This window comes from Saccoglossus kowalevskii, chromosome 2, assembly GCF_978046115.1.
Source record: "Saccoglossus kowalevskii chromosome 2, keSacKowa6.1, whole genome shotgun sequence".
In the NCBI taxonomy this organism is placed as follows: Eukaryota; Metazoa; Hemichordata; class Enteropneusta; family Harrimaniidae; genus Saccoglossus; species Saccoglossus kowalevskii.
In genome coordinates, this window is record NC_140642.1 from 40,513,787 (window position 1) to 40,540,300 (window position 26,514).

At 34.5% G+C, this 26,514-nt stretch overlaps 1 protein-coding gene across 2 annotated transcripts in view; it reads left to right on the forward strand.

The window, feature by feature from the left end:
- Positions 1 to 26,514, forward strand: part of LOC102808232 (DNA repair protein RAD51 homolog 2-like) — a 119,503-nt gene that overhangs the window by 78,086 nt on the left and 14,903 nt on the right. For both annotated transcript variants that reach the window (XM_085495546.1, XM_085495541.1), the window contains exon 11: positions 4,050 to 4,208. In XM_085495546.1, the coding sequence (XP_085351672.1) occupies positions 4,050 to 4,156 (107 nt within the window). In that variant the 3' untranslated portion in view covers positions 4,157 to 4,208. The remainder of the gene's footprint in view (positions 1 to 4,049; positions 4,209 to 26,514) is intronic.

Genomic DNA, 26,514 nt, shown 5'->3' on the forward strand with positions numbered 1-26,514 from the left:
GGACGGATTTTGTTCAAATTTGGTACAATGTGTTGTACATATGCAGGTGCATTTCGGTCATGATCTGCTTTGAATGTACATGTCACTCAAATATGAACGGAACAGGGACATGTCATTGACAATGACTTGTTAAGTATGTTTTGACTCTTGATATGAACCTACGAATTATCATGTGGTCTGGTCGAGACACACTGCCGAAAATATTGTATAGGACTTAATTATTTTACTGACACTGAAAAGGGTAAGCAAGTTACTGAATTGATCATTGCGGTTAGAACACCGAAAATATCTCTGCCACCATACACCACGATTTTGTGGTGAAATGTGTTTTGATTTTATTAGAGGGTTCTCGTGTTGTTTTATTCCTACTGGTAAACAACTTATAAAATAAGTTATCGATAGCTGATAATGGTTTTATTTTAATGATTTTAAGAAAAGATTAAAATAGTTACAAGTTACAAAAGAAAATAATTTCATGAAATAATGTGGTTACTAAGGTGTTACTAAGTTCTTCAAGCTTACCATCCTGCCGTTTGCCAGATTAAGAAATATAAACAAAGGAAAGCATTTGCAGTATTGAAAAATAAGTGTAAAAGTGAAGCAAGTAAATAACACCGAATAAATGGCGTGGTAAATCAAAGTCGACATGTTCTGCATGACTTGTCTTCCCTTGGCCACCTGACCACCACGGTTCATAGTATTGATGGCTAACTCATCCTTCTGTGGACTGTCTAATCCTACTGCCACTCCGTTTGTGCTACAGAAAGTCAAAAATGAGCTTCTCACTTTGAAAACAGCCAGACTCTACAAACATCACAAACACTTTTGCTGGGTTCAACAAGAACATGACAGTGTTTTGTTGGACGTTTTTAAAAGTAGTACCGCTGTACATGTCAATCAATCATTGACAAGCCCACTGTGACACACAACCAATCATTGACAAGCCCACTGTGACACGTCAACCAATCACTGACAAACATAAGATTGTTTTGTGGCAAAGATATATTTGTAGGAATAGAAATCCTCATTAAAGATTGTAAATTGATATTTCATTTTCGGGGGGGGGGGCAATGTTTAGACACGATTATGAAAGATAAGTATTTTATACTGGCTTATACAAATTAAAAAAAATCATTGATTTACTGCTGTGATAATTTGCATAATTAAATGATATGTGTTTAATTATCTCATGCATAACAGTGTGATGAAATGCAGGATGGATAACAAATACATGTCGAATAATTAGACATCACATCCTGTCATACTCATTATACACACTACCTAAATCCTGCAGGTTTGTATACGGCCTCATAACTACAGTATGTACTTAAAAATGGAACATGTTGGCATGCTTATGTGTTGGTTAAAAATTAAATAATGTTTGAGCAAATATCCAGACTCGCTACACAGCATACATGAGGCATTCTGTGAAATAGAACACAATAGCATCAACAAAATTAGCATATAGGTATGCATTAAATGATATAATTATCTGTATTTGGTATTATGTCACTTTGCCATTTCACTTTTTTGAGCTGCGGAAATGTGCATATGATAAATATGTTGAATTGATACAAGTTATCACTTGTTGTCTGCTGACATCAACCTAAAAGAAAAATATATTTATAAAAATATAAATAATCTGAACTATTTGATTATCAATGTACTAGTTTAGTTGTCAACTTTAAGCGTTAGTCAAAGTATATAGTTTTAGGTTGGATCATTATTATTAGTTTCAACTCTTAAAATGGACCAGTATATTTATTTGTACTCGTCTAGATTAAGTACTAGTAAAAAAAAAAAACTTGTTTTCAGCAGATGCGGGATGAAATAGTGTAAATTATGAAACTTGGATTATGCGTATAGCAAAATGGTTTCTTAAATGTTTAGAATTTATGAACTCTGTTGGCAGTTACTGTCTTCTGTTTAGAATTTATGAACACTGTTGACAGTAAATGTGTTATGTTTAGAATTTATGAACACTGTTGACAGTAAATGTGTTGTGTTTAGAATTTATGAACACTGTTGACAGTAAATGTGTTATGTTTAGAATTTATGAACACTGTTGACAGTAAATGTGTTGTGTTTAGAATTTATGAACACTGTTGACAGTAAATGTGTTATGTTTAGAATTTATGAACACTGTTGACAGTAAATGTGTTATGTTTAGAATTTATGAACACTGTTGACAGTAAATGTGTTATGTTTAGAATTTATGAACACTGTTGACAGTAAATGTGTTATGTTTAGAATTTATGAACACTGTTGACAGTAAATGTGTTATGTTTAGAATTTATGAACACTGTTGACAGTAAATGTGTTATGTTTAGAATTTATGAACACTGTTGACAGTAAATGTGTTATGTTTAGAATTTATGAACACTTGACAGTAAATGTGTTATGTTTAGAATTTATGAACACTGTTGACAGTAAATGTGTTATGTTTAGAATTTATGAACACTGTTGACAGTAAATGTGTTATGTTTAGAATTTATGAACACTGTTGACAGTAAATGTGTTGTGTTTAGAATTTATGAACACTGTTGACAGTAAATGTGTTGTGTTTAGAATTTATGAACACTGTTGACAGTAAATGTGTTGTGTTTAGAATTTATGAACACTGTTGACAGTAAATGTGTTGTGTTTAGAATTTATGAACACTGTTGACAGTAAATGTGTTATGTTTAGAATTTATGAACACTGTTGACAGTAAATGTGTTATGTTTAGAATTTATGAACACTGTTGACAGTAAATGTGTTATGTTTAGAATTTATGAACACTGTTGACAGTAAATGTGTTGTGTTTAGAATTTATGAACACTGTTGACAGTAAATGTGTTATGTTTAGAATTTATGAACACTGTTGACAGTAAATGTGTTATGTTTAGAATTTATGAACACTGTTGACAGTAAATGTGTTGTGTTTAGAATTTATGAACACTGTTGACAGTAAATGTGTTATGTTTAGAATTTATGAACACTGTTGACAGTAAATGTGTTGTGTTTAGAATTTATGAACACTGTTAACAGTAAATGTGTTATGTTTAGAATTTATGAACACTGTTGACAGTAAATGTGTTATGTTTAGAATTTATGAACACTGTTGACAGTAAATGTGTTATGTTTAGAATTTATGAACACTGTTGACAGTAAATGTGTTGTGTTTAGAATTTATGAACACTGTTGACAGTAAATGTGTTATGTTTAGAATTTATGAACACTGTTGACAGTAAATGTGTTGTGTTTAGAATTTATGAACACTGTTGACAGTAAATGTGTTTTGTTTAGAATTTATGAACACTGTTGACAGTAAATGTGTTATGTTTAGAATTTATGAACACTGTTGACAGTAAATGTGTTGTGTTTAGAATTTATGAACACTGTTGACAGTAAATGTGTTTTGTTTAGAATTTATGAACACTGTTGACAGTAAATGTGTTGTGTTTAGAATTTATGAACACTGTTGACAGTAAATGTGTTTTGTTTAGAATTTGTGAACACTGTTGACAGTAAATGTGTTATGTTTAGAATTTATGAACACTGTTGACAGTAAATGTGTTGTGTTTAGAATTTATGAACACTGTTGACAGTAAATGTGTTGTGTTTAGAATTTATGAACACTGTTGACAGTAAATGTGTTGTGTTTAGAATTTATGAACACTGTTGACAGTAAATGTGTTTTGTTTAGAATTTATGAACACTGTTGACAGTAAATGTGTTGTGTTTAGAATTTATGAACACTGTTGACAGTAAATGTGTTTTGTTTAGAATTTATGAACACTGCTGACAGTAAATGTGTTATGTTTAGAATTTATGAACACTGTTGACAGTAAATGTGTTGTGTTTAGAATTTATGAACACTGTTGACAGTAAATGTGTTGTTTAGAATTTATGAACACTGTTGACAGTAAATGTGTTATGTTTAGAATTTATGAACACTGTTGACAGTAAATGTGTTATGTTTAGAATTTATGAACACTGTTGACAATAATTATATTGTTGTGTTTAGAATTTCTGAATATTATTGACAGTAAATGTATTGTTGTTAGTTTCAGATTCATTGATAGTTTATGACAGTAGAAGTATGCCATTATTGGACACAATTAAAGTACAACATGATGCCAATGGTCACCAAATACCATATGAAATATTATAGAAAATACAACTAATAAAACGTGATGATCCAAGGAATTGTCAACAGTTACGCAGTAAGTACAAGATTATATTATTGATGTTTATGAAAGTGAATAGAGTGTGAAGGGGGTGGAGTGGCTGAGCTTGGTCTTTTGAGTTTCTCTATACTTTTATATGGTCCAACTGTAATGTGAGTGTCTCATTAGTTGAATTCATGTGGTTTTTCACATCATATTGTAGAAATGTAATATTCCTAAGATAACCAGTCAAATGTCTATTCAACTGAACATGCTCTTGTACATATTTTTAAAGTAAAGTATTTAATATGCCATGGTTCAAAAATTTCAAACTGCCTTGTCTTAATGCAGTTTTCAGCCTTTTATAGGTTTCCCATATCATTAAGTATCAAGTTGTAAGGATACAACTTTTTGCAAGGGATGTTTTTATTTCAAACTGTTAAAAATTTGATTTGATTTTCAGAATAATCGACTGTAGATTTGTGATTTTAGTGAAAACCAAAATTAATGATTTGAATTAACACATTTATAATGACTCAACTGAGTCAACTTTTGATATATTTTTTTATAATTTTAAACTAGAAAAGATGTATATTTACAACTTATGGTTGGCTCTATGTGCATATATTGTGGTCTATGGAGACTTCAATTGTAATACAAGAGTTAATCAGCAATACACACAGTTAAAGCATTTATAAAGTTGAAATGCAATTTTAAATAAATCTGTTTGAATGTTTTTAAGTTTACTAACAATATCATATCATCATCCTTAGACAGATCTCTTTATGAGGAGTGATATGATATTACAGAATGTGATATGTTCTATTTATAACGTTGGTATTTGTGAGTATGACATTGATGGGTAGTAGATGTACATAACCTGCAATGGACAACTTAATTGAACATACATTGATTTAATTAAATAGTTTAATTATCTAATGGATCTATTACTAGTTGCTGGTGTTATTAAATTAGATCTCAATATATGGTATATGCTGTCAAATGTCTTGTGGTATTTAACTTCATTATTGTCGTTCCAAACATAGGGCAGAATTTCCCGTCCTGATTTCTGTATATATTTTGTAATGTCAATATTTTTGACTCCCATGTGCAAGGCACACAATAAAGGCATGTGTGTGTTTGTCTGTCTGATCCACTGATATCTCAAGAACATTATGTTGGTTTTTTTATGAAACTTGATGCATAGATGCTAATGCACAGATTTGATTAGGTTTTGGTTAAAATCAGTGCTTATTAGTCCCCGTTCGGACGCAGTCCGAAAACGGGGACTTATGTTTTGCCCTGTGTGCGTCCGTGCGTCTGTCCGTCCGTGATCACCTGTATCTCGAACATGCATGGACCGATTAAGTTCAAACTTCACTCATACATCACACATTATATGGGACATATGCACATGCATTTTTTTCATGATCCGATTAACGATAGCCGAATAGCGGCCATTTTAAGGCCGAAAATGCATCAAAATCGCACATTTTCACCATTCCGGACCCGGATCTCAGTTATGCATGGACGGATTTTGTTCAAATTTGGTACATACATTAAACATAATAGGACCTTGATGCACGTCATTTTTTTTTTTGGATCGGGTTCGAAATGGCCGACTAGTGGCCATTTTGTTTTAAAGAATTCAGTTCTGGATCCGTATCTGAGACATGCTTGGATTGATCGAGTTCAAACTTCACACACACAAGGTACATCATGTCACAAATATGTATGTGCATTTGTTTCATGATCTCATTAACGATAGCCAAATGGGGGCCGCTTTAAGGCCGAAAATGCATTGAAATCGCACATTTTCACCATTCCGGACCCGTATCTCAGTTATGCATGGATGGATTTTGTTCAAATTTGGTACATACATTAAACATAATAGGACCTTGATGCACGTCTTTTTTTTTTTCGGATCAAGTTCGAAATAGCCGACTGGCGGCCATTTTGTTTTAAAGAATTCAGTTCTGGATCCGTATCCGAGACATGTCTGGATTGATCAAGTTCAAACTTCACACACACAAGGTACATCATGTCACAAATATGTATGTGCATTTGTTTCATGATCTCATTAACGATAGCCGAATAGCGGCCATTTTAAGGCCGAAAATGCATCAAAATCGCACATTTTCACCATTCCGGACCCGGATCTCAGTTATGCATGGACGGATTTTGTTCAAATTTGGTACATACATTAAACATAATAGGACCTTGATGCACGTCATTTTTTTTTTTGGATCGGGTTCGAAATGGCCGACTGGCGGCCATTTTGTTTTAAAGAATTCAGTTCTGGATCCGTATCTGAGACATGCTTGGATTGATCGAGTTCAAACTTCACACACACAAGGTACATCATGTCACAAATATGTATGTGCATTTGTTTCATGATCTCATTAACGATAGCCAAATGGCGGCCGCTTTAAGGCCGAAAATGCATTGAAATCGCACATTTTCACCATTCCGGACCCGGATCTCAGTTATGCATGGACGGATTTCATTCAAATTTGGTACATACATTAAACATAATAGGACCTTGATGCACGTCTTTTTTTTTTCGGATCAAGTTCGAAATGGCCGACTGGCGGCCATTTTGTTAAAGAATTCAGTTCTGGATCCGTATCCAAGACATGTCTGGATTGATCAAGTTCAAACTTCACACACACATGGTACATCATGTCACAAATAGATATGTGCATTTGTTTCATGATCTGCTTAACAATAGCGGAATGATGGCCATTTTAAGGCCGAAAATGCATCAAAATCACGTATTTTCACAATTCCAGAACCGGATCTCAGTCATGCATGGATGGATTTTGTTCAGATTTAGCACAATGTGTTGTACATATGCAGGTGCATTTCGGTCATGATCTGCTTTGAATGTATATGTCACTCAAATATGAACGGAACGGGGACGTGTCATTGACAATGACTTGTTAATTACCTAATTTGCATGATAATTAGCTCATTTTAGCTGTTCCATGACTGTTCCACTGATATCTAAAGAACCACTCATTGGAATTTAATGAAACCTGAATGCTCTGGGACAATGTGCAGACCTGATTAGTTTTGGGTAGAAATGCCATGCATAATAATTACCTAATTTTCATAATGATTTGTCAATTTTCATCTTTTCCACTGATATCTCAAATACTAATCATCACATTACAACTTGGTACATATGTCATAAGACAATGCACAGACCTGATAAGTATTGGATTAATAATTGTGCATATTAATTACCTAATTTGTATAATTAGTAAATTTTCTGCTGATGTTTAAAGTACTAATCTTAACATTTCAACTTTGTACATTTGACCCTGTGACCTCTATTTGCTATTTAATAGACCTGATTAGTTTTGGGTTAAAAATCGATGCATATTAATAACGTAATTTGCATATTGATTAGCACATTTTTGGCATTTTCATATGTTTCTCAAGTACCATTCAACAGATTTTGATGAAATGTGGTACATAGATGCCCTAGGATAATGTGTTTGGGGTTGAAATCAATGTGATATAAGCAATGTTGCTGATAGGGGACATGCAACTGGTGCTATAATTTTGTCTGACAAGATATATGACCAAATATCAAGTCATATATGGTAATTATTTCATTTCATATTAAAATTGTTAAACTATAGCTACTTGAACCCTTCTCCCCAGATCATTGCTTGCAGTTATATTTTTAAATGATGTACTTGCTCTAATATAAGCACATGTGCTAACTTCATGCCTCCAATATCTTCAGCACACAGGGGTTCTTTCCTAGCTTTCTTTGATTAATGTTGAAGATATCAAGGTTTGTTACTGGTAATAATAAAGAATAAAATTTAAACAGCAATTAAGATTTGGTTCTGGCCAAATTAAAGTATACATGTTTTTTTCTTTATTCTTTCATTGCATAGAAAATTTATTTTAAAATTTGCGTTTTAACATTTTTGTATGGGTATTTATTTTTTCATATCTGCAAAATAGATAAAGTCAGTTGGTGAATTTCATAACCTAACATTTCTCAGTTATAATTTAAAGTATGTAAAAAACTAACAAAGTTATAGAAATTGAATAAAGTTTACCATGGCACTCAAAAATACAGTGTAGAACCACAATGGATAAGAGGGGGAAGTTTTAGAGAGTGTATGTGGTTCTACTACATTTATTCAGATGCTCACTTGGCCAACATTTTGTTTAAATGACAACCAAATTACATAGACATAGATAGATTCTTTGAATGTATTTGTGGACAGCTTCTTTAGCGTTTAGGCATAGAAACAATAAAAAGCTGCTGGTCAATTTGTTTTCTAAAATCAATGCAGGCGCATGCTTTTTATTTGGAAATTGTTTTTTAATATTGAATTTTTTATGAGAATAAAATTAACTTTTGCTTTTTCTTAAACTATAACTTAAAAGAAATGACATGTGCACACATTACCCCCCCCCCCTCCCTCCCCAATTATGCTAAACTCTGATGGGACTTAAATACAACACTATATGCATGACTGAGTTGAGATATTTGATATGTATGCTCAAATCACAATCAGTTTGTCAGTGTATAGATATCTAAATGCGAAAACAAAGTAGTTTTGATCAATGTTGATAAAATAATAAATATTTTTTCCATTCATTTTATACTAAATTTTTTATATAAAATGCCCATATACAGTTTTATTATTATTTTTAAGTTTAATCTGTTATATTGTTTTAGTGATTCACTGTAGTTTAAAGGGCTTAATCAACTCATGTGTCATTTTACATTTACAGTAATACACTTTAATACTGAGAATATGAAATTGATCTGTTGTTGGTGACCTTAATTTAGTGGAAACTATGTTATGAGGACATTATACAGAATGTCATGCATTTCTCTTGAGTGACTCATTGCCTACTTTGAACTTATGGATGAGATATTTAGATGAGTTCATGATAATCTAGATAATATTTACCATTTACATCAATGATAATAATCTTAAGTATATGGTCTCCATGGCAAATTTGCTGCAGCAATAAGTCACTGAATTTATGAAAATAATATACCAACAAATTGTTGAAAACAAAAGTAAGTAGGATACAGAATGTGTTTTTCAGCAAATCACTTTATATTTGACTGGGATTTTTAAAGCAGTGACTTTAACAAAATGTCATCCTTATCATGATTACTGTCTGATTCACAGTACAATAGTAGAAATAAGGCTGGTGGTGAGAATTACCTTTGTGAACCAATAACATTAAATGATTGAATTGACAAATATTTTTACTTAGATATTCATATCATTAAAAAGGTCTCAAAACAGGTGGGCTGTGACAAAATCTGTCCACATTCAGGAGATTAATACAAGTTTTACTCTCTATAAAAAGCACTGTATGGTTAACTTTATAACCGATAACGAACTGTCAAAATATAAAAGATAAATTTTGAATAATAAATATTGAGATAATTTTTATTGTACTTGATACATATGTCATTTTACATTGTTAAATTTTTCAACTGATGATGGCCTTAAACAAGTTGGTCTATGTTTTTTTTTTATTTCCTGATGAAAATAACATGTCTTTGTTGATGTAAAAATTCAAAACAGGGATATGGATATGTTCAGTGAAACTACTTAAATAAGTCATTTAATGTGTCATAATGTTATTATGGCATGAGTCACCTGACCTATGTAAACTAATACATACAACAAGTGTTCAAGAATCCCATAACATTGGACTATATCACTCACCAGGGTCACTTCCGCAGGTTCAACTTTCATGAAAGTGCATTGGTACGTTTTTAAAATTCGCATTATTCATCAATTGTGCCACCAGTTGTGTATGTTTCTTCTGTCTATAAATATTGTCTTTCATTTATAATTACAATAAAAATCACATAGTTTAACAAGGAATCATATAAATTCTAGATTTTTTCTATCTGTTGATCATGATAAACTTATTGCCATGACAACAGTGATTGAAATGATTAAACATGAAATGTTATCTGTAGAGAAAAGATGCAATTGTTGTCTGTAAAAATATGATATCCTTAACTAGGAAGTAGTTCCTGGGAGTTTTATGTGTGCATTTTCTGCTAATTGTATTTTAAAATTTCTTGCATGTAATGTAATGCATGGTGTATACAATGTAAATGGGCCAAATTCGTAAATGTAAATCTGTAAGTCTCAACCTTAAATTTAAGAATTTTTGTCTCTAAATTTCATCTTTCAATCTGGAAATTTGTACTTAAAAACTCATAATTGATTTTGAAATTGAAAGTTAAAATTGTGAAATAGTCAAAGAATAATTAATCATCAAGATTAAAATTTATTTAACAATAGGCTCATTTGCATAATTAATTGATGACACTTTCAATTATCCAGCATACAGATGTTTTGAAGGAGCAAGTACTGTATGGTAGAGATGTAATTTGATACCTATGTATATGCTAAAGTTTTCCCTGCTGACAGAGTGCATGTGAAAAGTGTGACCCACATAACAGGCTGTATCACATATGTTACATTCATCTCACAGCTTGTAGCAATTGCCTGGCATGTTGTGCCATTTTGAGGTGAAAATGAAATGAGTTGGCTGCTAGCTAGCATAATTGCCTTCACTGGTTCACAGTTGTGAGCATGTCTGTAAACATTTACATACATACACAACAACTTAAGTTTTGTTTTGATGTTAATCTGTTTATTTTTTTTTTCCTGATTCTTACTGACAACTCGATTACAGCCTGGATTTTTTTTTTCATAGTCATTCTCAATTCCTGTTAGGCAGCAGATGTGGAGCTAATGGTATGACTGACTGTTCGTCTGTTCGTTGTCAACTTTTTGTAAATGAGACTTCATCTTAAAAACTATCATTTGAGCTGCTTTTATATTGTGTCTGTAGGTGCCCTGGGGTGACCTTATTCCAATTTGTAAGTCAACCATTTGGATGAAAATGGGGACTTATGGATTGACCTCTGTGTGTGTGTGTGTGTGTGCGTCAATCTGTCTGTCCATCTGCCCGAGCCTGTATCTCACATTCCTACTTCATATAGACATATATTTTAGCATACATATGCATGTCTATTTGTTTTATGATCTGATTCAAGATGGCCAAATGGTCGAAGATCTCAGTTCTATATGAATGGATTTTGATCAAACTTGGGAGACCTTAGTGCATATCATTTTGTTTTTCAGATTAGATTTAAAATTGCTGATCGGTGGTCATTTTGTTTTATTGAATGTGGTTCTGGAGCTGTATCTCTGACTTGTCTTGACCAATCATGTTTAAACTGTGTATATACAACATACATTTTGTCGCTCATATGAATGTATATTCAAGATGGCGGCCATTTTAATGTTGAAAATTCATCAAAGTCAAGTATTTATTCCTTTCTGAAACCAGATCTTGGTTGTGTATAGATGGATTTTCATCAAAGTACATACATTGCACATTATGGGACCTTGATGTACCTCATTTTGGTCAAACTTCGCACATGTGCTCAATAATATATCAGACAGTCTGATTCAAGATGGCCAATTGGAGGCCATTTTAATTTAAAAGTTAAAAATGTATCTAAATCAAGCACTTCTGTTAGACATTGTGAATAATGTTTTTGACTCCCATGTTCAAAGCACGCAATGGAAGTCTTTGCAGTTAAGTTAGCCTGTCTGTATGTGTCATGTTCGCTAACCAAGGAACAATTGTTTTGGGTCACCCCTCCAAACTAACCCTTGACAGATTGAACCACTGCAGTGTGTATTTAATATGCACCCTTAATGACAAGGTGGGGAGATGCTACAATGAGATGCTAGAGTTTCTGACAGTTTCATTACTTTGTTAAAACATGGTTAACATAAATATTTGTCACTTTGCTGATGAAGTATGCCACAAACAGCCTGCAACATTGGCATCAAAAATTGTGGAAAACTGGGTGAAAAAATGGCAAACGGCCAAAACTATTTAGAGACCTTACTAATTTGGGGTAATTACTAGTACAATGTATTTGTGCATATTAGTGCATAATTACCATTTTTCAGCTTTCACACTTATGCCTCTAGTAGTAATTATTCCATTCCAATGAAACGTGGTACGTAGTTGCTTTAGAACAATGCACAGACCTGATTAGTTTGGGGTTAAAAGCTGTTCATATTATTTCCTAGTTAGCATAATTATTCATAATTTTTTGGTTCTAATCACGTTTCAATGAAACTTGGTACATTGGTCTGTGACATTGTGAAGACCTAATTAGTTTTACACTCTAATCTGTGCATATTAATTACCTGATTTGCACAAAGTCACTAAAAACATCACGGGGACTATGTCATTGACAATGATTTGTTCATCATGTCATTTGTTTGTTTCATTGAACCAATTAGGACATGTTCATTTTGTGACAATATCAATATTCTATTTTGTCAAACTATTTCAATTATCTGATGATTTCTCTGCCTGACCTGGACAAAATTTGTATTCAGTGTTAATTTTTGTTCTACTCTTGGCTCATGGTGAGTGATGATTAGTCTATGACTCCACAGATGTCTTGAGAAATCTATTTACGCAAAACATTTTTACTGGAGTCAAGTCAGTAAAGACAGCGTTAGGTCTACCTTCACCACCGCCGACAGTAGTATCGTCTTAGGTCTACCTTCACCACCGCCGACAGTAGTATCGTCTTAGGTCTACCTTCACCACCGCCGACAGTAGTATCGTCTTTAATCTATGGGCATTCTATATGCTTGGATAAAACTCAGAAGCCGTAAAAGATAATATGTTCAAATTTGCTGTTTTGTTATCTCAGGCCGCGCATGTAGTCAAGGAAAGTTGATGAAATTCATTGACAAGCTATCTACACCACTGCTTTCCTCACCATACATGTTTGACAGGAACCTTAGTGTAGCTCCATCCACCTTAGAATCCTACTCCACAGGTTGCCATGGGTGGTGTTTTAAATCAATGGACAATGAGAAAGTGAGGATGACTTCTAATATTATGTAAAGGGTTTTCTAAGTAAGGGAGAAAATATTTCAATGATATAATATTCAACTGAATAAGGAAATGTTTCTGATAGTTCACAGCCACCCTTTGTTTTTTAAATGATTTTCCCTCAATATTTTCTAGAACAACTGTGTTAAGTAAACCTGCCCACTCAGTTCTCTTACAAAGATGCATACTGGGAGTTGTTGAGCTCCTGCAAAAAACAGCGTTACTGGTATTATGAGTTGATGACACACTGTTGTAATGTATCCACACAAGAAACACAAGATCAAGGCAGTAACAGGTTTATTTTGGTTACGGAGCTTACAAACATGGCGGGCATTTCCAGGCGCAGACGACACTCGTTAAGGGGGCGTCTCAAATGACTAACTGTGATAAGGTCAAGGGTCATCTCACAAGTATAATGAAAAGTGAATATACTACACTTCCCCTTCCTTAAGCTTTTGAATACATACAAATGCTAGTTGTGTGCATAAGAGTTCTGCAATTTGCCTTCAATAAGAACTTCAAAAATTACAACAATATAAATAACAATTAACCTAACTAGAGGGGAGAGGTTTTCCAGCACAAATCACCCTCGCTAGTGAATCTTCAGCATTCACCTTCCCTGCTCTGATTTTGCTTTGAAATACAAAATTAAGGTTGCTCAAACATTTTTTTTTTTTTTTTTGTAACTTCAAAGTAAGAACACATTACTGACTGTAATAAACATTTTACAAATCTAAACGTTCTGGTGCTCTTTTAATTCGAGTTGAACGTCGTAACTCAACAGGTTTTGGTGTACTAGGTAAATTTCCTAAATCTGATGATTTTGGAATTATGCTATCAGGGATTTTGGGTACACCAATCTGTGTAGTGGTTGGAATAAACGGAATCACTACTGACTATTTCACTATCACTATATGAATCTAACTTGGTATCAGCACTAAGATCTAACACTGACTTTCTGAGATGATCTGCATGGCGTCTTATTGTGCATCCATCAAGTAATTTAATTATAAAAGAAGAACCTTCATTTCCAATGACTATGCCATTTAACCAACGTACACCAGATTTAAAATTCTAAGCAAATACGGTATCTCCAATAGAGAATTCTCTCCCTTTCGAGTGTGTATCATGCCATAATTTCTGAGTTGTCTGTGCACGTCGCACTTTCGCTGCTTCATCAGGTTGAAGTAGGTCAAGGTGAGTTTTCAACTTTCTTCTACACAGTAATATGTCTGGTGACTTTCCTGTTGTGGAATGTGGTGTAGTCCGGTATTTGAGTAAAAATTGTGATACTCTGGATGCAATACTCCCCTTATTCAACTTCTTCATCCCTTCCTTAAATGTTTGTATAGATCGCTCTGCCAAACCATTGGATCCAGGATGGTATGGTGCGGAAGTTATGTGTTTAACTCCATTCGCTCGCATGAATGTCTTAAACTCATGGCTGACAAACTGTGGACCATTATCGGATACGGCTGTAGATGGTAATCCATGCTGTGCAAACACAATACGTAGTTTCTCTACTGTAGCTTCAGCTGTTGTGGATTTCATCGGGAATACTTCCATCCATTTTGAATATGCACAGGTGATGATTAGAAACATTTGATGAAGAAACGGTCCTGCGTAATCAATATGTATGCGATCCCATGGTCCTTTTGGGTATTCCCATGGATGCATTGGTATAGGTGCGGGCAATTTCGCATTAACTTGGCAAGTACTGCATTAGCAAACAGTAGTCTCTATTTCATCATTTAGATATGGCCACCATACATAATTTCGAGTGAATGCTTTCATGTGAACTATTCCTGGGTGCGATTCATGTAACATTTCTAGTATACGCGATCGTCCTTGTGGCGACACAATGACTTTACTGCCCTATAGAACTATGTCATCTTGAACACTCAATTCGGATTTATGAACGAAGTATGGTTTGAGTTCTGGCTCAACGGATTTCTCGTAAACTGTATTTGGCCAACTGTTAGTAATGAATCTACGAACTCGTGATAATACTGGATCACGATCTGTCCATCGTTTGATATCCTCTGACGTTACAGGTGATGTGTCTAGGAATTCCATCAGTAACACGGTATCAGTAGGTATAGGAATGTTGGACGGTTGATCTTGCAGTGGTAATCGACTCATAAGCGGATAATGTGAGATTCCATCATTGGACTCGCGATGATGTCATTGTTGGGACACCTTTTGCTTCATTAAACAAGGTTTGCAACGGTTTGTGATCATTTAGAATTTCAAAATGTCTACCAAACAAGTAAGAATGAAACTTCTTCACTCCAAATATTACCGCTAGTCCCTCTTTCTCTAGTTGAGAATAATTCTTCTCGGCGGGTGCTAATGTGCGTGATGCGAAGCTAATCGGTTTCTCACAACCATCTGGCATTACGTGAGAGAGAACAGCACCGACTCCGTAGGGTGACGCATCGCATGCAAGTATCAATTCTTTCGTTGGATCGTAGTGAACAAGTACTTTCGAAGAATTTAACAATCTCTTAGATTCGTTAAATGATTTATCTTGCTTCACTCCCCAGTGCCATTTAGTATTCTTGTTCAGAAATATATGCAGTGGTGCTAACACGGTTGACAGGTTGGATACGAAACGACCGTAGTAGTTAAGAAGTCCCAGGTACGATTTTAATTCAGTTATGTTACGCGGAACAGGAGCATCCATCAACGCGCGAACTTTACTTTCCAGTGGATGTAGGCCCACTGCATCGATACGGTATCCGAGATACTCTACTTCTTTCGTTTGTAAAACACATTACTCTTTTCGAGCACGAATTCCAGCTTCAGACAATTTATTCAATACCGAAATTGTGTAAGTGTTCAGCTTCTGTCTCTCCTGTGATCAGAATGTCATCAATAAATACACATACATGTACATGCGGAATTCCTTGTAGGAGACTGTCCATACACTTTTGCCAAATCGCTGGAGCTGATGATACTCCGAATGGTAAGCGATTATATCTGAAAAGTCCACGGTGTGTATTTATTGTTGTGAACTCCTTAGATTTATCATCTAGTGGCAGTTGTAAGTAGGCATTACTTAAATCAAGCTTAGTGAAAGTCTGTCCACCACTCAGGGTTGCATAAAGATCTTCGATTCGTGGAATCTGATACAAGTCGAGTTTCGCAACTTGATTTATGGTTACTTTGTAATCTCCACAAATACGTATTTGACCGTTACCTTTCAATACAGATACAATAGGTGCAGCCCAATCAGAAAACTAAACAGGTCGATTACACCTTCCTGTTGAAGTCGCATCAATTCAGATTCTACCTTATCCTTCATCACATACGGTACAGGACGTGGTTTAAAGAACTTCGGCTGGGCATTAGGATCAACATAGATTTTCCCTGTCACTTTCTTGACAGTACCTAACACATCCTGAAATATATTTGAATACTGTTTTATCAGTGATTCATGAGCCATAGCTACTTTAACATGACAAGTTTCTGCCCATCTTAACCGAAAGACTTTCAACCAATCACAACCTACTAAATCAGGACCACTACCTTCTACAATTACAATAGGTACATTTGCTATCTGATTATCATATTTAACATCTACATTAAGAGTTCCTACAACTTTTATCTGTTCACCAGTATATGTACGTAATACTGCATGTGCATTCTGAACAATTGGAATATTAGCCAATATTGTGTCATAAGTCCCTTTACTCATCAATGAAACAGATGCACCAGTGTCTATTTGCATTTTAACACACTGATTATTAATTATAAAATCTGCCTCTATGGGGTGTACTTTCTCATGTCCTGAACTAACGTTAAACATTGTATAGGAAGTGTCATTAATTTCTGAGTCTTCTTCCACTATGTTAGTGACATGTTGATCATTTCGTTTCACTGTTGGTCTACCTGTTTGCTTCTTACTTCTACATGCTTTGGAGATGTGCCTTATTTTCCTACATTCATAGCACTCAGCATCTTTGTAGCGGCAAACATCAGGCGAATGATTCTTCCCTAAACATCTGAAACACAGCTGTGAATTTCCAGCTTGACTACCTCTACGAGTTTGACTATTGTTGCCATGGTTACCACTTCTACCAGATTTTCTATACTTCCTTCTATTTCTCTGTGGGTGGGTTTCTTGTACTTTATGGACCTTCTCTTCCCTCCCCTGGGGATTTATTACGGATTTCATTGACTGTATGTCAGTTGCATTTTTTGCTGCAACCTCCATTCCTTGCGCTAGCTCTATGGCTTTCGCCAGCTCCATGGCTGCATTATGTGGGTAATTGTTATTTGTATAAATTAACTTATATCACTAAAACATGTGCCATGCTGCTGATTTAATCCACAGCCGTGTACATTCAATTGGATTTAAATCTTAAATATATCCATAATTGTTAAAACTGGCACTGATGCCATAATGGGATTTTAATCAATGATATTGGTCTGATAAGTATGTCTTGCAAATCATCCATATTTTGTTCTCGCTAAAACAAGTTACACTAGTGTAAGTTGCAACTCGATAATTCAAAAGGTAAAGATATCATAATATTATGTTCACACCAGTACTTCTCACAAGATCATAAATATGGTGACCAGTGGATCATGGTACTGATTCATAGATAGACAGTGTTTCAGTTGATATATTATCTTTTGTGTCATTTTTCATTTATTTTTCATTCAACACTTCATCATGTTAAATATAATACAATATACATACCCCAGTACATATAAACATGTTCAATGCCAGCAGCATATCTCTTGTTTAAAAAGTCATATAGGTATGCAGGTAATACAGTATAGTATAGAGCCCAAAGTACATTGTTGGCAAAACTTATCGTAGTTTTAAGCCCCTTCATTTTTGAGTGACTTGGCTAAAAATCAAATCCAAGACATGCAGCGTTCACAAGTTATACTAATCAAAACCTGACGTATTTCGTTGTTTATAGTTTATTATTGTCCTATGAATTCAAGAGGAAGGACCTCGTAGGGATACAGAAAACAACTTTTGCTTTGAACACAATTTTGCCAAAAAACAAAATTTTAACTTACAAAACTAATGTGAATGGTCATTGTGTGATAGCGTTTTATGCTTTCATGTCACATAATAGTTAGTACTACAATCTCAAAGTTGTTTAAATTTCACTATGTTAGTGTGACATGTTCACACATATCAAGCTTTACTGTCATCAAATATGACTGCATGTAGCTATTCATATAGGTGACCGTCAGTCATGTGCTTAAGGTCCTGCATCAGCTTCTGCTACAAATGACTTCTTATTGAAAACTACCAGCCCAATTGCTTTAATACTTGGTATTCAGCTACCTTGGGTGGACCTCTATTAAATTTGTTCAATTACAACAATATCTTCAATTTTCTATTTATTTTTTAAAGTTTCTGTCATTTTTGATAAAAATTATATTTAATATTGACTTTTTGAAAAACTACTACCCGGTAGCCCAGTTGCTCTGATACCTATTATGTAAGAATCTTGGTCGGACCTCTGTCAGATTTGTTCATTTTGTAATGATATGAACTCTTCTTTTTAGCTCCGCTGTCGACTTTGTCGAGCGGAGCTTATCATATGAGTGATTGTCCGTCGTCTCCGTCGTCGTCCGTCGTCCGTGTCAATGTTTTACTTTTTCGACTTCTTCTTGAAAACTACAAGCCTGAATGCTTTGATACTTGGTGTATATGTACCTTCGGTAGACCTCTCTCAGATTTGTTCATTTCATGATCATATCTTCAATTCTCTAATTTTGGTGAATATTTTTGTCATTTTTAGTAAAAAGTGATATTTTCGACTTCTTGTTGAAAACCGCAAGTGCAATTGCTTTGATATTACATATATAGGTACTACATGTGGACCTCTCTCAGATTTGTTCATTTTGTAATGATATCTTTAATTCTCTAATTTTGGTGAATATTTTTGTCATTTTTGGTAAAAAGTGATATTTTCGACTTCTTGTTGAAAACCGCAAGTCCAATTGCTTTGATATTACATTTATAGGTACTACATGTGGACCTCTCTCAGATTTGTTCATTTTGTAATGATATCTTTAATTCTCTAATTTTGGTGAATATTTTTGTAATTTTTGGTAAAAAGTGATATTTTCGACTTCTTGTTGAAAACCGCAAGTCCAATTGCTTTGATATTGTACTACATGTGGACCTCTCTCAGATTTGTTCATTTTGTAATGATATCTTTAATTCTCTAATTTTGGTGAATATTTTTGTAATTTTTGGTAAAAAGTGATATTTTCGACTTCTTGTTAAAAACCGCAAGTCCAATTGCTTTGATATTACATATATAGGTACTACATGTGGACCTCTCTCAGATTTGTTCATTTCATAATGATATCTTTAATTCTCTAATTTTGATGAATATTTTTGTAATTTTTGGTAAAAAGTGATATTTTCGACTTCTTGTTGAAAACCGCAAGTCCAATTGCTTTGATATATTATACATATAGGTACTACATGTGGACCTCTCTCAGATTTGTTCATTTTCTAATGATATCTTCTGTTCTTTAATTGCCATGTGCATTGCTAACAGCGGAGCTATCTCAGCCGATAGGCTGCTTGTTAATGAATCAGCTACTTGAAAACTACTAGCCTGATTGCTTTCAATCTTGGTTGAACCTTAAACAGATTTCTTCATATTAAAATATAACCCCAATTCTCTAATTTTAGTAAATATTTTTTTAGCTTTGCTGTTAACTTTGTCCAGCAAAGCTTATCATACGAGTGATTGTCCTCCGGCATCCTTGTCAACCTTTTACTTTTTCGACTTCTTCTTGAAAACTAGAATTCTTATTGCTTTGATACTTGGTATATATATACCTTGGGTAGACCTCTCCTAGATTTGTTCATTATGTGATATCTTCAATTCTCTAATTTTGATGAATAATTTTGTGATTTTTGGTAAAAAGGGATATTTTCGACTTCTTGTTGAAAACCGCAAGTCAGATTGCTTTGATACCATACATATAGGTACCTCTCAGATTTGTTCATTTTCTAATGATATCTTCAGTTCTTTAAATGTGCATTGTTAACAGCGGAGCTATCTCAGCCGTCAGGCTGCTTGTTTTAATCCAACCTGCTCTGTACTATGGGTCAGATGGTTTTTCTGATAATGCATTACAAACAGTGGAGCTTTATCAGCCAAGAGACTGCTTCTTCTATGGTGCCTACATACATACATGCCTATTAAAAGAACAGTCACAATGACGTTCTGAGAAAAAGATTTTCTAACCTCTGTAACTAATAAGAATGGTGATTAAACATGCACCAGGACATGACATTTTCATCCCTGCATAGTGTACTCACAAATATCCTGTTTAATTCTATGGCTTTCTGTTTTATCAGATTCTACTCTATTTATTCTATTCTGTGAACTATACATTACAGTTACATCTTAAAACTAACAAATTAATTTTCTAGAATCTGCAGGTACAGTCTTCTGTCCAGGTTCTTGTGCTCCTACCCAAATTAATTTTCTAGAATCTGCAGGTACAGTCTTCTGTCCAGGTTCTTGTGCTCCTACCCAAATTAATTTTCTAGAATCTGCAGGTACAGTCTTCTGTCCAGGTTCTTGTGCTCCTACCCAAATTCGCCACTACCTGATAACAAATTTTAGATTAATTATTCTCTAGGGCTTTTCTAATAAATAAATTGATATCATGTATGTACTGTATCACAAACAAACACTGTTAGGTGCATGATGTCCTGGGTGTTCTTGTTGATAACAATAGAATGCATAATGACCATGCTGCACAATTTGTATCATTGACTGCAAAGTTGATAAAAATAAATTGAAAAAAACACATGGATAAGGGAAAATATTGATGATATGTGAAATGGATGGAGTCCTGTGTACTGGTGTGGGTGTAAATATTGTCCCTCTCTGGTAGGGGGCTGTTCAATTATTCCCAGTCAATATTATGACTGCATTAAATCTGAGTCTGTCAAATATGTACACTGTAAGTGGCTTGTAAAGGTTACTGAGTACACAGTTGTGGGGGGATTGTATTGTCCAATAAACGGAAGTGTCTATACTCTTTTGGTTTGTATGACATTAGTGCTGATAGACTTGAGAGGTGAAAATCAAACAATACAAAGTCTTTTTCATTGACTCTGATATTATTTGTCTGTTTTCCACATGACAAAATATCTTGATTTTGTTAGTATATATCACACTACATGGCAGAGGCTATATAACCTAACCCTGTATTGTTATAAGTAGCAGGATGAATGCAGATAAAATCCTAGTTTTCTAAGTTTCCTACACTCATATCTGTACTGAATTGAATCGTATTTTAGGTAAACATGTAGATGTATGTATGCATCTTGGTGCTGCATTAAACCCTCTCTCTGCCCATCCTATATTAACTTAGGTCAGAAATTAGAACTGGTAACCCTCTCTCTGCCCATCCTATATTAACTTAGGTCAGAAATTAGAACTGGTAACCCTCTCTCTGCCCATTCTATATTAACTTAGGTCAGAAATTAGAACTGGTAACCCTCTCTCTGCCCATCCTATATTAACTTAGGTCAGAAATTAGAACTGGTAACCCTCTCTCTGCCCATCCTATATTATCTTAGGTCAGAAATTAGAACTGGTAACCCTCTCTCTGCCCATCCTATATTAACTTAGGTCAGAAATTAGAACTGGTAACCCTCTCTCTGCCCATCCTATATTAACTTAGGTCAGAAATTAGAACTGGTAACCCTCTCTCTGCCCATCCTATATTATCTGTAAAGCGGATGAACAACTGCCTTCTACTTCATCTCAAATCTTTGATACAAAGTTATCAAGATAACTCTTATCAGTAGGTTTGAGTGTTGGAAAAGTCACAGGAAAAAAACTCTATATGACATTTCAAGTGGTATACACAAGTTTTGGCCATGAAAACTTTATTCCAAAAGTCGTAATTGTAAGGTTGTAATTGCTGACTGGTGTGTCATTTCCTGTACAGTAAAATTGTGATGTTAGTTTTGTTTTGTCTTTCATTTTCCCCACCCACTATTATTCTTCCATGACTTGCTTTCCTGGTCTATGTATTCAGGTGTTCGTCTAAATGTGCACATGGACTACTGGTAATCAAGTTCTTATGTAAACCATAACAACTAAGTTATAAATGTGGCAAATATCCACCACATAATTTTGGCCAGCATTTCTAGCTCTGGACTTACCAATGTGCATTATATACATGCATGCTTTATCTATTTAATTTTTGTTATCTTCACTTAATAATAACTTGATCATTCATATTCAAAGGCAGCATGTCTTTTTGTGTACTATTATAACTTTTAAAAAAAAATTGTGAAATTTTGGAGCAGTTGTGTAGGATCACAAAACACACAATGGCATTAAATCTTCAAAACGCTGAAATTCCTAATCAGTGAAAAATTAAGTAGTTTACAGGATACTCTGTGTGAACAAGAAACAATTGTAGTATAGTATATTTTATTTGACACTAAATAATATATTTTGGTACATTATCTGCGGTCAAAAGACATTAAATATAATAAAACACAAGTACACACACGAGACAAAAGAAAATACATAAAAGACATAAATTACTTATAGTAAAATACCTTTAGCACAACACATGGTTGAAAAGTCTGGGTTAAAAAATTCTGGCCAAAAGTCCCATGACCAAAACTTTGATGTACTAAGTGAACATGGAAGGTTCTTTTTGTTCAGAAATTTGTAGGAAAGTGAATGTTAAGTAAGATCCTTGAAAAAGATCTGCAACAAAAATTTGTATTAGTCCCCATTTGGAGCTTTATCTATGTTGTGATATCGCCCAACTTCAATCTGAAGTATGTGGGCACATATCCACAGTTTAGTCATAAATGATCTGTGGATGGGTTTTTTAATAATTTCAGGGTATTTTTCAAGTGCAAAATAAGTTTTCAGCTGTCTGTAGGTACGAAGTTTATTTTTGTGATTAGTGCCTTTGTCATTATGCATTGCTTCTGTGCAGTGTTTTTCAAACATATTTTTTAGTTTTTTTTGTAGCTAATGGGATAATACTGTTTTTTTCGCAAACAACACTAATTTCTAAAAGGTTCAGTAATTTTGTTATGTCTGTGGTCCAATTACTGATGTTTTCTTTGTCCAAAGTTTATAGGCCTCAGAGATCAGTGTTTTCATCCATATGTTTTATTTTCAGCCAGTAATTAATCATATGTTTGATGCTTGAGATGTACATGCTTTATATTAAGCAATTTACTTCAAACTTTATACATGAACAGTACTTCTCAGCAGACACTCGCACATACACTACTTCTGTCATCCATTCAAAAATGGCTGACCATTTTAGTTGTCAAAAATTACTAAAATCAGGTATTTTGTCCTGAACAGATGTTAGATATGGTACATACTCTTGTGCCAAAATAACATGTCATTTAGTGTGTTATTTTTCTATTACATAGTACAATGGGAATTCTTCCACACCAGCCATGTCATATATGCACTATCGATAGATGGGTGAATTACATAAGGCAAAGCAATTTTGTATATCCTCGGGAGCGAACATCCAAGAATTTCCACCACCTGGCAAGCACAACTGGTGAAAACTGTACTTTGGGCTCGTTGTTGAGAATCTCCTGTACTTTGGGCTAGTTGTTGAGACTCTCCTGAACAGTGTATCAATACTACCCTTAAATGTGCAACATTGAAAACTGTACTTTGGGATAGTTGTTGAGACTCTCCTGAACAGTGTAACAATACTACCCTTAAATGTGCAACATTGAAAACTGTACTTTGGGATAGTTGTTGAGACTCTCCTGAACAGTGTATCAATACTACCCTTAAATGTGCAACATTGAAAACTGTACTTTGGGATAGTTGTTGAGACTCTCCTGAACAGTGTAACAATACTACCCTTAAATGTGCAACATTGAAAACTGTACTTTGGGATAGTTGTTGAGACTCTCCTGAACAGTGTAACAATACTACCCTTAAATGTGCAACATTGAAAACTGTACTTTGGGATAGTTGTTGAGACTCTCCTGAACAGTGTAACAATACTACCCTTAAATGTGCAACATTGAAAACTGTACTTTGGGATAGTTGTTGAGACTCTCCTGAACAGTGTAACAATACTACCCTTAAATGTGCAACATTGAAAACTGTACTTTGGGCTCGTTGTTGAGAATCTCCTGAACAGTGTATCAATACTACCCTTAAATGTGCAACATTGAAAACTGTACTTTGGGATAGTTGTTGAGACTCTCCTGAACAGTGTAACAATACTACCCTTAAATGTGCAACATTGAAAACTGTACTTTGGGATAGTTGTTGAGACTCTCCTGAACAGTGTAACAATACTACCCTTAAATGTGCAACATTGAAAACTGTACTTTGGGATAGTTGTTGAGACTCTCCTGAACAGTGTAACAATACTACCCTTAAATGTGCAACATTGAAAACTGTACTTTGGGATAGTTGTTGAGACTCTCCTGAACAGTGTAACAATACTACCCTTAAATGTGCAACATTGAAAACTGTACTTTGGGCTAGTTGTTGAGAATCCCCTGAACAGTGTAACAATACTACCCTTAAATGTGCAACATTGAAAACTGTACTTTGGGCTAGTTGTTGAGACTCTCCTGAACAGTGTAACAATACTACCCTTAAATGTGCAACATTGAAAACTGTACTTTGGGATAGTTGTTGAGACTCTCCTGAACAGTGTAACAATACTACCCTTAAATGTGCAACATTGAAAACTGTACTTTGGGCTAGTTGTTGAGAATCCCCTGAACAGTGTAACAATACTACCCTTAAATGTGCAACATTGAAAACTGTACTTTGGGCTAGTTGTTGAGACTCTCCTGAACAGTGTAACAATACTACCCTTAAATGTGCAACATTGAAAACTGTACTTTGGGATAGTTGTTGAGACTCTCCTGAACAGTGTATCAATACTACCCTTAAATGTGCAACATTGAAAACTGTACTTTGGGCTCGTTGTTGAGAATCTCCTGAACAGTGTATCAATACTACCCTTAAATGTGCAACATTGAAAACTGTACTTTGGGATAGTTGTTGAGACTCTCCTGAACAGTGTAACAATACTACCCTTAAATGTGCAACATTGAAAACTGTACTTTGGGATAGTTGTTGAGACTCTCCTGTACTTTGGGATAGTTGTTGAGAATCTCCTGAACAGTGTATCAATACTACCCTTAAATGTGCAACATTGAAAACTGTACTTTGGGATAGTTGTTGAGACTCTCCTGAACAGTGTATCAATACTACCCTTAAATGTGCAACATTGAAAACTGTACTTTGGGATAGTTGTTGAGACTCTCCTGAACAGTGTATCAATACTACCCTTAAATGTGCAACATTGAAAACTGTACTTTGGGCTCGTTGTTGAGACTCTCCTGAACAGTGTAACAATACTACCCTTAAATGTGCAACATTGAAAACTGTACTTTGGGATAGTTGTTGAGACTCTCCTGAACAGTGTAACAATACTACCCTTAAATGTGCAACATTGAAAACTGTACTTTGGGATAGTTGTTGAGAATCCCCTGAACAGTGTAACAATACTACCCTTAAATGTGCAACATTGAAAACTGTACTTTGGGATAGTTGTTGAGACTCTCCTGAACAGTGTATCAATACTACCCTTAAATGTGCAACATTGAAAACTGTACTTTGGGATAGTTGTTGAGACTCTCCTGAACAGTGTATCAATACTACCCTTAAATGTGCAACATTGAAAACTGTACTTTGGGATAGTTGTTGAGACTCTCCTGAACAGTGTAACAATACTACCCTTAAATGTGCAACATTGAAAACTGTACTTTGGGATAGTTGTTGAGACTCTCCTGAACAGTGTATCAATACTACCCTTAAATGTGCAACATTGAAAACTGTACTTTGGGATAGTTGTTGAGACTCTCCTGAACAGTGTATCAATACTACCCTTAAATGTGCAACATTGAAAACTGTACTTTGGGCTAGTTGTTGAGAATCCCCTGAACAGTGTAACAATACTACCCTTAAATGTGCAACATTGAAAACTGTACTTTGGGATAGTTGTTGAGACTCTCCTGAACAGTGTATCAATACTACCCTTAAATGTGCAACATTGAAAACTGTACTTTGGGATAGTTGTTGAGACTCTCCTGAACAGTGTAACAATACTACCCTTAAATGTGCAACATTGAAAACTGTACTTTGGGCTAGTTGTTGAGAATCTCCTGTACTTTGGGATAGTTGTTGAGAATCTCCTGAACAGTGTATCAATACTACCCTTAAATGTGCAACATTGAAAACTGTACTTTGGGATAGTTGTTGAGACTCTCCTGAACAGTGTATCAATACTACCCTTAAATGTGCAACATTGAAAACTGTACTTTGGGATAGTTGTTGAGACTCTCCTGAACAGTGTA